Source organism: Cucumis sativus, chromosome 3 (assembly GCF_000004075.3).
Source record: "Cucumis sativus cultivar 9930 chromosome 3, Cucumber_9930_V3, whole genome shotgun sequence".
NCBI classification, from domain to species: Eukaryota; Viridiplantae; Streptophyta; class Magnoliopsida; order Cucurbitales; family Cucurbitaceae; genus Cucumis; species Cucumis sativus.
The window spans coordinates 17,146,143-17,162,288 of record NC_026657.2 but is presented as its reverse complement, the minus strand read 5'-3'; the positions used below and the strand labels follow the sequence as shown (position 1 = coordinate 17,162,288).

Here is a 16,146-nt window from a genome sequence, read left to right as displayed (position 1 = left end):
AGTAAATAGATATAAATGACAAAGGAAATTTGATACTATAAATAATCAATTTATGACCCACACTTGTTTGCAATGGAGCACCAAATAGCACCAATAAACTGATATCTTGCTCGCCTTAAATCAGGCTCGTTTAGTGTTTAACGTGTATATTCAATGATTTTGCACATTTCAGTCATTTAGAAGGTTGAATGAAGTTTTAATGCAGAAAAAAATTGCACTCTAAAAATTAGCATTTTGGGTCCTAAATCAACCCTTTGTTCAAAGAGAAGAGAAAATCACCAAAAATTAGTTAGATAGATTTTGAGCCAAATAATTTAACGTTAGAATACCAAGGGTTGACACCCCATAATTATCTTCTTAGAGGTCAAAGATTAGTTAGATAGATTTTGAGCCAAATAACTTAACGAACTAACCACGAAAAATTAATTTAAGTGACAAAATCAAGTCAAACATAAAGAGGACATTAATTTCTCAAATAAATCGGTTGCAACACAAAAGTAACTTATTAGGTGGTTTGGATGCGGAGAACAGTTAATTGCATAAAATAAAGAGTAGAGAACACAAAGTTGTAAATCAAAATAAGAGAGCCTAGCTGGGATGTACATATGTATTCTACTCAAACCATTTACTCATCAATTCTTGTCACTAAATTAAATTTATTGTCGGCACTCAACCAATTTATTTAGAGAAACTAATTAAATTGTCCTATAATTAGTCCAATTGAGAAAGATGAAAAGCATACATGTTCCCATTGTTCTAACCACGTTGAAATCTTAGGGCACGTAAGGTGGAATAACTAACTTTGAAGTACCTAGTTAATTACTCAAGTGACTCAATTATAAGTTGATTATAAAAATACCCATTTGGTTAGATTAGTAAGTTAACCTAATTTATTGCTTGTTTGAGATTAGAATACAGTCTAAGAAAGTAAATCACACATCAACCAAAAAGCATAAATAAGATAGCTCACAAGCATCTTACAATATGAATAATTTCATTAAAATCATAATTGAAACTAGCAAACCAATAGTTCAATACAAATCTTTGCAAATACATTGAAATAGAATGAAGATCCTAGAACCCAAGCTAAAAGATGATCCCTTACCCCATTATCGATTAATGAAGTAACCTCTAGCTACATAAACAAACCAAAGGATGAGAGAAAAGTTGTGAGAAATCAAGGTGGAGTTGTTGAAATAATTCGAGATAATTTGACTTAAGCAGTAGAAAGATTATCTTAAATTGTTGTGACGATGTCGTGACGTTAAGAATAATGTCATGACGCTTGACAATAACCATGAAAAAGAGCATCAGACACTACAAGCTTTGCATGATAAAGAGCCTTACTATCTTAGAGTGTTGCAACATGGTGATCAATACAGTGGTAAAAAGTCATCCACTTGTCCTTTGACCTCAACTGATGTAATTGTATGTTGTTGTTTTTCGTTTCTTTTCGTTCTGTCATTAATGTGAGATCCGAGTTTGAATAGAAGGGTTTTGATTTTCTAAGAAGGTGTTTTGGTAGAGTAGGCATTTTGATGGATCGCGCTAAAGTTAGACGACTCGAGGAAAGAATGAGGCATTTTGGTGGAAAGCGAGAAGAAGCCAGGCGCGTTGAGAGTTAGGAAAATTATGCAAAATTTCCTAATTGTTCTTAATTAATGTGCCAAATGTAAGGGTTTAAACTAAGCATGGTCTGTAAAGTTAATAAACTTACATGTATAATACTCCAAGCAGGAAATGACAAATTAAGGAAGCTTAAGGGGTGCCTAATCCAACTTAGAATTCGTATAAATAGGAGAAGAGAGCAGAAGAAAAGGATGTTATTAAGATTTTGTTAAGAGATTGTTTAAAGGTTATGTCACACCCCCTCCCAAGTCACCTATTCTTAGACCAAGAGCCGGTACAACTAGTCAACAAATACCGCCACGTATCTTAGTGACATCTATTGACCCTAAACCTACTTCTAAATTAAGCTAGATAACACGACATAAATATAAAGAACATTCACCTCTAAACAACACAACAAAATTGTAGTGTACCCCACATTTACATAATATAAAACATCACAAGTCTGACATAGATATATACAAATAACTAACATCATAGTTAAACTTAACAGACTTAAATACCTCATGATCAAAACTCAAAGCTTACATACAACCAAAAAGACTAACTCAAAATAATACATACTGAAAGGGGACTCAAAACTATGCACCTAGCAGATTAACAAATGGAGTCAGGTACCAATTCCACGATCTCTACCTGAAAGTTAGAAAACATTTGGAAGCATGAGGTAAATAGCCTAGTGAGTGACTAATGTAATAACTTAAACTTGTAAACTTGAAGTAAATGCAAACTTGTAAATGTACATCTCAATATATATTTCTTTAACAAATACTTTGTCAAAATGATTTCTGAAATAATAAGACTTAAATCTTTTCTTTCATGTTATATCGTATACCTCTATGTATCAATTGAGAAAAATAAGTTAGGCATGAAAACTCTATGTCGTGATACGATACTTACAGGACGAAGAACCTAAGCATCAATAGTGCTTTACCTTGTAGATAGCTAGGAGATGGAAAAGCTAGGTGTCCGTGGAGGCCCTCATCTCAATCCTAGTCACAAATGGTGGAAGAACTATGTATCTACTGAATACCCTCAACATAGGACCTCTGTGCACGACAACTATAATATCTCAATACAGTTGTTATTTGTATCTAATAATAAACTCAGTGTAGACTTAAAGCATTCAAATCATACGCTTATAGAAATCTCATTAAAAAATCTCAAATCATACTTAAACTTGCATACTGAAATAGCTTTGCTTGTAACATACTTTAACAATAATCTTTTACTTTCAAAAGCATCTGCATAATTGTAAGCATTTTCTAAACTCATGCTTAAAGCATAATATTTTTCTTAAAGCTCAAGAACAAACACTTACCTTGGAAGCATGTTTGTAAAATAATTAACTTTAACAAATTAGAAACTAATTTTAAAACATTTAAAAATCACTCACAAATACTTGCTTAACCCTCTAGTCTATAGATTTTTCCAATACTTTCTTGTCCTGAAAATTGATAATTTTAGCTTAAGTTAATCTTTCAGAATCAGAAATTATCAAACCAAACTCCAAAAATGTTATCAAAATTGAGTGTCATGACACTACTAGTCGCATGGCCTGGGCGGCACGCATGCATGCGCGTACGCAGACCATTAAGCGATATGGTCGTGTGCATGCCTGACCTTACTGCGTGCTTGGATGTCGTGCATCTCGCCTTGCATGGCTACGTGTCGCACAAGCACACACACACACTTGCACGTATGGCCTATCGCATAGTCTGGCACGCACCTTGGTTGTTTCTCTTTTCGTTAGGACTTAGTAGTTGCACATTCATATGGTGCAATTCTAATCTAGGAAATACGTCACGAAGCATGTTCATCACACGTAAGATGCTCACTTTAGCTTTCTATATTGCGTGATTAATTTTATGTGGTAAGTCATAGATCAATGATCATAACATGTGAGATGCTTACTATGTACCTCTTTATCACGTAATAACTAAGTCCTTGTTGAGTAAAATTTGTTCTACTGCTTGCCTAAGTGCAAGTGAAACAGTAGGTTTACTTGGATGATCCAGGGTCAAACACAAGGAATTGATTCAAGAAATTAGCTCTAAGAATTATTTATTATCTAGCTAGGTAATATAATAAGAAGTAATTAAATACAGTATAAAAGAATCAAAACCAGGATTAAAACTACTTATGCACACCTAGAGAATTTTTAAAGGGGCTGGAATAAATGGATGCAAGATGGAATTGTGAACTAACTTGTATGCGAGAAAAGGTGAAGGAATGTCTACACATTATTAGGCAATTAAGCAATACGAGAGCTTCGATCTGATATAACTTACGTAACCAACTCATGACTAAGGCGAGCTTCTCTCAAAGTCTTTAGACGTCACACTTGCTCACCTTTCGGAATGAAAATGAATGTACTTGATTAAGCAAGATATATCTAGAAGAATTCACTTATAATACTTATAGAACTTCACAATTAATAATAGCAACCTCTCAGCGCCTAACGTTCACACGTGTTCACCTTTCATGACACAAATGATGGAAGTTATCTCACAAAGTGAAGTTTGTTTCCAAAGTACTCCTCCTTGTGCGCATTAGCCTTATCCTGGTTACTTGCCTTCTTGGGTAGTTGGCGATATATATATATATAATGTAGGCCTTAGGCCATTGTACAATATGAACAATATAAATATTACACCCAGAATAAAAAGATGGAAGACAGAAGATTGGCAAAGAAATAAAAGTTAGAGGAAACAGGGAGATGAACTTCTTCTCCGTTCAAGCTCTAAGTTCTCACTTACAGTCTCACCGAAGAAGAAGAAGAAACTCTTTACAGCAGGCTAAAATGCTATTCCTTTCTGTCCTTCTCTCTAGACTTTGGCCTATTCACGCATGTGTTCCTTAATGAAGGAGGATGCTTTATATAGACAACTTTTGGGCGGGAAATTTTTATTCCTCTGATTCTACCATGTCGAAAGTAGCATGCGGTCTGTTACATCATCTTCAACTACTCTTCTTGTCTTCTAGTGAATCTTTCTCTCGTGATGACGTAGATCCTCGCCTAGAAATTGTACTTATCAGATAAGTTCTTCTCGCGTAATTACTTGGTTCTATTGCCTAGTATTCTTGCGAGCACCTTTGCGATTCACTAGCTTCTTCTTTTGTTTACTACCTGCGTTTAGACATTGTAAACACCGTAAAACAAGCATAATGTTTATGTAAAATATATTTTATGAATACTTATGAATTTACAATACAAGCCACGCATTTTGACCTTCTTCCTATATGCGTTTTAGCCTCTTTATTCTATATAAAAGGCTATAATAATAGGTATGTCTACACATTATCACGCTCCCTTTTTCACCTAGCCATGCGTTTGGTCATCTCGCATGACAGGTCAATGCCCAAAAAAAACCAATTCTGCTTACCTTGTGCAGTCAACAAATCCTTCCACTCTGATGCTCGGCCAAACACAACCACAACCCAAAACATTGAAATTTTCCAAAAAACTACTATCAACTTTAAAAGTTCATAACTTTGAAACCAAAACTAAAAATACAAAACATCCTTCTCAAAATGCAAAACTTCCTTCTTCAAACATGCTTAGAAATGAGTTAACTATCTTACCTCAAATGTGTAGCTTCAAATTCTAAGAATTGAGTTCTGTAGCTTTCAGAAACTCAACCTTTCTCAGAATTCATTAAAAACCGACCTTCAAGTGTTCTTGATCTTCAAACTCAACCTTCCCATAATCGTTTTTGTTCGACAGTCTCACCCTTAAAAATAGACTCACAAATAAAACTTCTTCGATTGGAATCACTCAACTTTCATGAGAGAATTGAGAGAACTTTTGCTTTGAAGTGAGCTTATTTATTGAGTTGTCTGGAAAGTGGAATTTGCCACCTTGTGCTTGCACGAAACCACCTTTTGCATGTTGAGGACATCTGGGAACCACTTCACCATCCGCCTAAAATGCCTAAACACGATCTAGATTTCCTAACTTTCAAAACTTCTTGTCAAACTATCCTCTAATCACTTTGTTGCAAACCTTCCTCCTTTCGCACAAGCCTTGCACTAACCACCTTTCTTGGTCGTAAGCCTCCTTGCGTGCAAACCCTTCCCCACGTAACCAAGGTCCCCTCACCAAGCTTCCATTTACAACCACACACACAACAAAGCTTGTTGCCTAATAGCCTTCAATGCCTAGATAACCTCTTTAGAGGTTATCTTGCCTAGCGTCAAGCCCAATGCCTAAAATCTCCATGCATAGTCATGCCTTTGGAGGTTCTTTGCGCCAGCACCCATTCTTCTTGCTAGGCCTTCACCAAAACGCCTAACATCTTAAGAACTAACCTCTCAACACTTAATAAATTTTCAATCAACAAACCTTCTTCTTTCCTTTTTTTTTTTTTTTTTTTTGCCTCCAAGTATAAGTATAAACACTTGACCAAATTTCCTTTCTTCTTCCCACCTAACAAAGAATAGCAAACATTTAACTTCTCATAGTACTTGATACTTAAAAATTTTAGGGCGTCTCAAGAACTAGGGTTTACAGGTTATACTGTTGAAGTGCTATTAGGTGAGAAGAAGGATTTTGTTAAGGCATTTAAAGAGAATAAATACTTAGTATTGTAAGATATTTTCCAAAGTTGATTTAAGTTTTTAAAACTTTCTTTCTAAGTTCCATGTTGTCTTGTACGTTTGTAATACACATTGGTGTTCATGAGAAAGTTTGATTCCTTAAGAAAGCTTTTATATTACATTTTAAATTAAAGTTTCGTGTTTGATGATTCTATGCATATGTGTGAGTAAACCATTACTCTTATACCTATTAATGAACTAACTGTTATGTACATATAATGAGTAAAGGTAACCGTATAGAAAATGACTATATGGCGGCTGTTGATGAAAAGGTCATCACAGTAGTCTATGTGTGGGAATGGTCAATGCTCTTAGAGAAAGGAATATGAAATATAAATGTATGATTTATTAAATGAAGCGTTGAAGCCTGATTTAAAGAAATGCATTTCTATGATTGTATTTTCCCAAAGGGTTTTGTAAAAACATCAATCACTAAGTATTTAACTTATGTTTTAAGTTTCTCTCCCCCAAGTAACCATGGTTTAAGGCCAAGTTGGAAAATGAAAAACGAGTTGCTATGCATTGACGCTGTTGGAATTTATGTCCTAAAACACGTAGTTTATAGTTTAAAATTATATTCTATTCAATAAAGTTGTTATTGAGAATTTATTAGTGAAAATTGAATATTATAATCTTGAATCCAATAAGCTAAAGTTTCGAGGCTATCTAGTGTAGACTTGAACTTTATGTAGAGACATAAACGTGGATCAAGTTCGAGTATATAACCTAAACGATCTATAGTATATAAATAAGGTTGGGTTCCTTATTCTGGGGATGCTATAGATGTGACCCACTTTGTAGTTAGTACAAACCATGTGATCTTGAATCATTTATGTGCAGACATGGAAGTGGGGGCATCCTATGTAAAGAATTTACATAAGATTGAAATCATGAAATAATCATTTTTATATTAACACTGTTGATTGTATAAAACTAACTATTTCGATTATTGATGACCTAGGTAACTTAATCTTAATCCTAAGCTAACTATAAACTTATGTTCACACGAAATTATTCTTAGATCTGTATAGCTGAGGGCAGCTCAAAAGCACTGGCCTAATAAGCTTCCTATTTCAGGAGTAAGACTAGGTGAGTTAGGGATATAGGGTGCAAGATGAAGTTCACTCCTTGTAAACCTCGAACCCTAAGAAACTTGGATTTTTCAAAGAGTTTGAAATGATGAATTTAAAGGAAGTTAAGATGGAAAAGTAGGCTTTAGAAGTGTCATTGTAAGTGTGTCATGGTAGGTGGAAAAAAGGAAACTTATGAAAGAATGGTTTAAAAGTTAAAGGGAAGTTAAATTGAAAAGAGGGAAATTTTGGCTAAGTCCACACCTTAGGCGTTTTGGACATTGTGGGCAGCCAAAGGATGAAGAAATAACCTTTAAAGAGGTTATTTAGGCAAGGTGATGGTGAGCTAGGCGACAAAGCTTGGATTGAATGTGTGGCCAAGAGGAATGTAAAACCTCTAATTGTGCTTGGAAAGTTGGCCTTGCTAGGTGAGAAGGCATGTCTTTGAAGGTTAGTTGGGGCGTTTAGACCTTGCGAGAAAGGTTGTTTGAGAGGTTAGTGTCGTTGAGAGGTTAGACGTGAAAGCATGTGTGTGCTAGATGAGACTTGCGGCCATGCCAAGAGAGGTTAGTTTGGTGTTTGACAAGGTGTTTGGCTTGATGTTTGGTACTTTGGCATTTTGGTTAGGCAAGATGATGAATAGGTAGAGTAGGTGATCTATGAGAGGGTCTAACACTCCTACTCCCTTTGGGGTTAGTAGATAATTAAGTTGTTCCCTTAAAGATTAAATGCAAGTCTTGAACAAGGAGCCCCACCCTCTCATTGGCCTGAGAGGAATTTGGTTTATAGGTTGAACTTTAAACCAATTGTTCAATAGTGGATCAGTGGGATTTAAGGAGCAAGATGTAGTCTCGGAGGTAAAACTGTATTTTGACTCAGCGAAGGCTACGAACAACTTGTGAATGATTAACCTACTGATTATGGTTATATTAGATGGACACAAATATATCTATAGTGAGAGGAATGCAACTACCGAGACTTTAGTGGAATGATCACCTTTTAGTTAACAAATGTTGATAAACTCAGTCTAAAAGGGTCTAGCTAGTTAATCATGGATCGTTAGGCCATTATCTATAGGTCCATTAGGTTTTTTTGCTAGCTCATATGGAATTAACTTAGAACAATATGTTGGAATAGTTTGAATTGTTCAAACTAGATAAAGACAGAGAAACTGACAAATATATGTGATATAAACATTGGTTATCAGTTTGAGATAGAGCTTTATATTTAATTGTGTCTGGTTTTATGTCCTAAAACTTATAAATAGTAAATATAATTCAATGACTATTATTAATAAAGTGTTATTATTCTAATTTCAATAACTGTTATTGATTATAATATTAGATTTATCTTAATAACCTAAATCCAATGAACTAACATCATAAGTTGTTTGGTGAGTCTTGAACAGTATGTAGAGACATGTAGGGATCAATATTCGATGTACAACTTGAAGGGTCTATAGTATAGGGATAAAGTTGGGTACCTTATCCTAGTAACACTATGGATATAACTCTCTTTATATTTAATACAAACGCAATAATCCAACGCGTTCGTGTAGGTGACATATGAGTGAGGGTATCCTATGTAATGTAAGATCAGATAACAAAATAGTAACCACTAGATGTAACTCCATTAACTAGTTAGGTTTCTATTTCATTAGGATGATCTAGGTAACTTAGTCTTGGTCCGGAGTGTATTATGAACTCCTGTTTACGAAGGATTGTCTTTTGATTTGTACGGATGAGAGTGATCTGATTGTCAACTCAATATGCTTATCATTTTAGGGACAAGACCAAGTGGGGAGCTGGGAACATAATCACACAAGATGGAATTTACTCATTCCCGACTTTAGGATAAGTAGATAAGTGTTCCCTTAAATGATATTTTCGAGACTTGAACAAAAGGTCTTACCCTCTCTATGGCACGAGAGGGATTTATGTTTAGTGGTTGGACCACAAATAGATTATTTACTAGAGGAGCACTAGTGTTTAAGGACTAGGAGTAACGTGGAGTAACCTAGGGGTAAAATGATAATTTGATCCAACTAGTTTTACGAACACTTGTAAATGATCAACTTACTGTCATTGGTCTATATCCATGGACACAGAAATATATCTAAAGTGAGAAGAGTTCAGTTATGGGTCTTTAGTGTAATGTACACACAGTTAACGAATATTGATTAATGTGGTTAATGGGTTTAGCCAATTAATCTCATATTGTTGTAGTTTCTGATTTGTAGGTCCATTGAGTCCCCTTCCTAGCTCGTAAGGGATAATGATGTTTATTTATATCGGTTGTAATTTAAAATGTTTAAATTTATTTAGAAAATTAATATAATATATGGTGATACATTATAATATAAAGTTTATATTATAATGAAACTTTATTATACAAATTTAATTTTGAATATGATTCAAAATTAATTTATGAGATAATAAAATATTTGAATGAGTTCAAATATTAATTTAGTGTGAATTAGATTCATATTAAAACTATAGGTTAAACTTTGATGTGTTTATGATACACATTAAAACTATAGGTTATAAGAGAAATTTATATTTGAATATGATTCAAATTTGGATTAAATTATATATAAAATATTTAATTTAGAAATTAATTAATAGTTTAGTTTTATTTTATTTGATTAGGTTTGATTAAATTAAATTAATTAAATTAAAATGAGATATTTATTTAAATATGATTAAATGAAATATTAATTAAATATAATTTAATTAATTAATTACTATTAATATTCATTTAGTACTAATTTATTAAATTAACTGGGGATCTTGGTGGTTTTCCACGTTCCCTTATTCTCTCAAGTTCCCTGTTCTTGTTATACCAAAAACAACACAAGACGGAAGCGTTCTGAAATTTGGTGTTTTTTGCAACTTCCCTCTTCTTCTCTTACGAAAAACAACAGAAGCGTGCTGGAATTCGGTGTTTTTTGCAAACGGTCATTTCTCTCGTAAAGAGAATTTTCTCTAAAAAAAATTCTCTTCTAGATTTTGGTTTTTACAAATCAATCTCATCTTAAAGAACAAAGAGGTCTCTGAGTGATGGTGCTTCAATTTAGAGTTTTAATAGATACATAGTCGTCAAACGACATAAGTGTTCTTCCTCTTCTTCTCTGTATTTTAAATTTGAAAGCATGCTTACCCTTATATAAACTTTGTCAATTTATTTGATATTTTTTAAGTTTCCAATTAAATTAAATTTACAATTATATTAATCTTTCGCTACAAAGGGCTCTCATCCTTTCAAATTGTGATTTAAATCTTTAAAATATGAATATGAATTCATATTCGAAAGCTTGAAAATTATGAAAACAGTCAAAGTTGAAAAAAGTCAAATGTTGACTTTGAATTTTGGAAAAATGAATTCAGATTCATGCTCAGAAGCACATAAATTAGTCAAGATGAATAAAATGGTAAAAAGTCAAAATGTTGACTTTTGACTTTAAAAAATCAAAGTTTGGCTTTTATTTAAATGATAAAATAACCATATTGCTCTTTGACTAGAGTTAGTAGAAAAATCCAATATTTTGCTAAATAATCTCATTAACACTTAGTGAAACAAGTGTCTATATAGAATGTAAACATTTAGCCCACTAAGAATGAGCGGAATATGAGGTGTTAATCAAATGTCACTACAAGAAATAGAGTTTTCCCCAATGCAGCCCCATGTCGGCAAAAACTCCAAAACACGTTGGGGAAGGTTACCCCAACGTCTCAATCGACGTCGACATGTACGTCGGAGGAAGCACGTTGGGGATACTTTTTCCGACGCAAATTGCGTCGACGACAGGGAAATGTTTACCGGTGCACATTGTCAGCGTGTCGGAGAAAGACTAAACTTTGTTTTCTTTTCTTTTACATTATGTTTTCTTTTCTTTGTTTGTCATCAACATCGTCTTCTTCTAATATTCTTCTAATATCTTTGTGGGTTTTTTTTTTTAACTTTGTGTTTTAGTGTGAATTCATATACACATTTTGTGATGCTCTAGATTTTAGCTCTGATATGATTTGAAGGGGTACAGTAAAGCGAAGAAGTTGAAATTATTGTGAAGTTTTTACATTCATTTTGCTTGTTAGTTTTTTATAAAATGTTTTGAAAAATTTTCAAAAAAACTTTTGATAATTTTTTAAATTATTCACAATTTCACAAAACATTCCATCTCTCTCATATACCAAAGGTTGGTTCTTCCAATTCCAGTTTTCATCTATCTCTCTCAATTTTTCCTTCACTTATTAGGTTCCACAACTTGATTCTATGTCTGAAGAATAGCAAGTCAATACTAGTGGCGATCCCTAATTCGTGTTCGTGAGGAGATTACGAGGACAAAAAAGCTTCAAAGGTATGATCTTCTTTTAACCCTAATTTTGCTTAATTATGGTAGTGTTGCATGTTAATTTCTAAATTGTTTAGATGCAATTAAGGTAATCTAGATCTTAAATTCCACTACGCATGTCTACCTCTTTCCATCAGAAGCATGAGCAAGACGTTTAAGTGTGAAGCTGCAAGACGTTTTAAGCTTTATTTTACTGTTAATGTGTATTAAGAAAGTGTATATCATGTATATATATTGGTACAAATGATTTTTAAGTATAAAAGGAGTTGATTGCATGTTTCTTTATTGCTTAGTAGTTTAAGGATTTAAGTTGAACTTGGCGATAAAGTCAAGATTTAAAGTTAAGATCGAGCGTTCTGGCATTTCGAATTAAAGGCGTCAAGGCAAGTCAAGTCATGTAGCGTATCGCATCACGAGGCACATGACATGTTGCAAGGCGGGGCGTGACAACTAATCACTAATTGGCTCTATTCTTGATATGTTCGAAACCTACAAAGTAGCCGAACACTAATATAAAATCATAGAAAATTCTGAGCGAGATTGAATAACAGATTTGATTCTAATCCCATAGCTGTTGCAACAAAGCCTTTTTTGAGATGTAGCCCATGAACTTTTATGTATAATGACAGTATCAAGGTGCCATTTTGATGAAACCAGGTGCTATTAAAGTTATATACCTCATATTTTCTTAAACTTAGTTCTAAAGGTTAATTGTTTAGGTGATATATAATATTAATTTTCCTTTTATCACCGAATTAAGTTTTTTATTCAATCTATGGTTAATTAAGATCAAATACTATATAATCTATCATTAATCAACAAATTACATCATCTCTTTGTGCATTCATAACTTCGACAAAAGACGATACATATGTATGTACAAGGTGACTTGGGACTTTATCCAACAGTTCACCCACAATATGCTTTTCCACATCCCTTACTACAACTTTCTCTTTTTCAAGAGCATGAATGTGCCCTCCAAAGTTGGACAGAAAATGAAAGCTAAAAGATAAAAAATTTCAATCACTATCGTTTGGTGGTTGCAGTCCTCCATTAATTTTTGACAGCCTATCGATATTTTTATTAACATTTTCATAGTTTTCCAAATTCATCATGGAAAATAAGGGGTGAAACAAAATTTCTATTATCATGAGAAAAAACAAAATAAACAGAGATAAAATATGATTAATGTAAATATATTATAACTAAAAAGATTGTTAAATATTTAGTAACTAGTTTTAATTTGTTTATAAATTTTCTAAAAATATCTACCATTATCGACAATTAGGTGATATTTGTATTGATATTTTTTTTGTAAAATTGATGTCCGATAACTTCATTCACATAGAATTTTTAGGGTGTGTAAGAAATGTGTTGTTGTAGTCCTAAGTTATTATAGTTGGATGATAATAGTTTGTGTTCAAAGAGTAAACAAGTTTGGATTCTAATAATATATGGTTGGTGTGTAATATTTTAGATGGATAAGAAAATAGTAACTTTCATACCAAACATTAAACTATATAAAATGTAAAATAGTTAAAAATGTAGGAATCACGAATCTTTCAAAATATGATTGTTATATAACCTTAATTCTCAAACTTCTATATAGGAATAGGAAAATAGCCGCAAAATAAATTGCACCTCATTCTAACTTCTTCTTCCCTTTTTCCAACATTAATAAATAGATTAAAAAAATTAATTGAAAATCAATTTTCCAACTACCGTCTTATTATAGTTAACAGTAAAAATTGTGGATAGCTATAAGTCTCAAATTTTGTTTGGTCCTGAGACACATAGTAAATAGTAAACAGGGAGGTGTTTGATTGACAATAAAAGCAAAGAGTGGGGTTGAATTGATAATTGTTATAAAATGAGTGATCAATAATGTAGTAATAAGTCCTTTTAATTATTAGTAAAAAAAAATTATCCATCTAATTTAGTCCCTAAGTTACCAAGTTACAAAAAGTCCCAAGCCGGGGAAAGTTAGTATAGTGAAGAAAATAAATACATACATTGCATATATTCCACAAAAGCCAAAATTGAAGTTAAAATCCCAACCCAAAAAAAGACCTTCTCTTCCCCACCATCTCTACAATAGAAACAGTAAAATTTAAAAAAAAAAAAAAAATGTAAGAGGGTAGTAATAAAACAAAGAAGAATTACACAAAATCACCACTTTCTTTCTATTTCCCTCTCTATGTCAAAAGGGTTCAGATCTGCCCTTAACTCGGTCGAGTCGACTCACCGCCTCCGGCCACCGTCCAGGCCGAGGTGGCTATGAGCGGCCGAGTGTGCCATCCCAGCGTCAAACTCCCGTTATTCTCTTCAACTCTGTACCCATTTCCACCGCCGAACAAAGCCGCCAGCAAAGTACTCGCCAGATTGAATACGTTAGAACCCAAATGAACCATATCAAACCCACTCGAGCTCAACCGGCTCCGCCACTGCGCCACTGTCTCATGCCGCTCCACACGGTCAGAACCTTCACACGCCACTACGTTGTATATTTGCCGCCCTAAATACTCCTCTGACCTCACCACATCCTCCCCCCCTGCTGGCGACCCTTCTAACGAATCGAATAAGCTTGAATAATAGTGTAGTGCTTCAGTGAATCGGTCCACGAACGACGGCCCGTTATGGTCCGCGACCTGCTCCACGACGGTAATGACTCTGGGGTTCAGTTCTTTGATTGTGGTTAGAACTTTTTCGATCGCGCCTGGATGGGCAAGTAGACGGTGGAGCTCGAAAATGGAATTTATAGCGACGGTTTCTGTTTCTAAATTGAGTATCGACGGTTCGAGATCGGCCAAATTGTTGCAGAAGAACCCACGGAATTCGAATTTCATGCCGAATTTTTCCGCGAATTGCGCCAATTTCGCACCCACCTCCTGTAATCCGTCAGTGGAATTTTCCTCCGGCGTGGGGCGGATTCCAGTAAGATGAAACGCCGGAGGCCCACCTGGTCGGAGTGCGAAAGCCTGAATCAACGGCGGCCATTGGTGACCTTGCTGGAGGTTGAAATCGACGACGTGGATGGAACCAGCAGATCCAACGGATTCGAGAATGGCTTGATTGGCAGTGAAATGGGCGAATTTTAGATAGGGGCTAGATTCATAGAAATGCATTTGAAGAAGATCGGTGTATGAAGATAAATAATCGAAGGGCTCCTGTGGGTAGAATCTGTAAATCCGGCAAGTGAGAGCTTGAGCGAAATATCCGGCGACTTTCCTCATAGCACCGGCCTGAGCCTCAACGAGGAATCTGATGTGTTTGAGTAGAGCCTCGGCGAGATTGAGATTGTTTGTGTCGACTGCGTCAGCGCAGGCAAGAAGGCTGTGGACTAGACGGACACCAGTCTCGGCAGAATCCACCAGAACCACCGAGCGCGACGGCTCTGACGAGGACGACGAAGAAGTAGAACAAGATGCAGTAACAGGAAGCGATTCAGAATCAGATTTCTTGAATCGCTTTCTGGGGTTGGAGGAATCAATTTGTGGGAAAGCAGCAACGCCGGGAATGGCTCTGAGATCGTACTCGGAATCATCGGTGAAGTCGGCAGCGACGGAGAAGGAAGTGGATTCAGCTATGGCGAGAACAGGGTCGTGAATTATTCCTTGGGATTGAAGCGGAGTATTGAGTTCAGCGAGCATGCTTTGAACCCAAGAAGAAACATCGGAAGGATTGTAATGGACTGTGTTTGAAGAGAGGTGAGAAATTCCATCTTCTTCCGATAAACCCATTACCATATCTAACTGTTCCAGTTTCAAAGCAACGTCCGCCATGTCCGACAACCGGACATTGTAGCCAAGAGCAGCTAGATGCTTGTCGTGGTCTTCCTCCTCTTCGACTGCCCATGTCTTGGGCTTGCCGGCGGTGGCTGGATTTGAGGATTGTTGGGTGTGGTCTCGCTTCATGGTATAGAATTTAGGGTGATTTTAGTTTGTTAGAGATGGATCATGGTGGTGGAAATGGAAAATTTTGAAATTACGGATCGATTTTTGAATGTGAAAGTTGGAAGAGATGAGAATGGGCGGCAGCTTCAATGAAATTGATGAACAGAGGGAGGCCACGAGCGGAAGAGATTAGGAACTACTGCAAGGCTATAATAATAATAATAATACTTTTTTTTTCTTTCTTTTTCGGGGAGTGGGGGACGCAAAATTAAATAATTGAAACTTTTGGACTTGCTTTTGCAAATTTTTACTTTTTCTTCAGGGTTCAATTACAAGTTTAGGTCTTTCCAATCTCAGTTTTCTTTTTCTTCTTTTGAGTCTTGAATCTCTTTATCTTTTCTTTTTCTTTCATATTTCAAATAAATTATCTTATGATCTAGAAATAACATAATATTGCCCTTTACAAATGAATGGTAAAAGAGAAAGAATAGTTCATTTAACAAAATATTTAAATAAAATTTCACATTCTATCAACAATATTTATTGATTAAAAGTAAGATAACAAACAAAACGTCTAAAATGTTTTAGATTGATTTTAAAATAG

The 16,146-nt window shown here is 34.8% G+C and overlaps 1 protein-coding gene across 1 annotated transcript; it reads right to left on the bottom strand.

Moving 5' to 3' along the window:
* Positions 1 to 13,538: 13,538 nt before the first annotated feature.
* LOC101203095 (DELLA protein GAI) lies at positions 13,539 to 15,882 on the bottom strand. The gene has a single exon (XM_004145806.3). It carries the CDS (start codon positions 15,561 to 15,563, stop codon positions 13,872 to 13,874), a length of 1,692 nt encoding a protein of 563 aa, XP_004145854.1. The 5' UTR covers positions 15,564 to 15,882; the 3' UTR covers positions 13,539 to 13,871.
* Positions 15,883 to 16,146: the final 264 nt, after the last annotated feature.

Excerpts from the sequence above, each read along its gene's own strand:
- LOC101203095 (XM_004145806.3), bottom strand. The coding sequence starts at position 15,563 with ATGAAGCGAGACCACACCCAACAATCCTCAAATCCAGCCACCGCCGGC.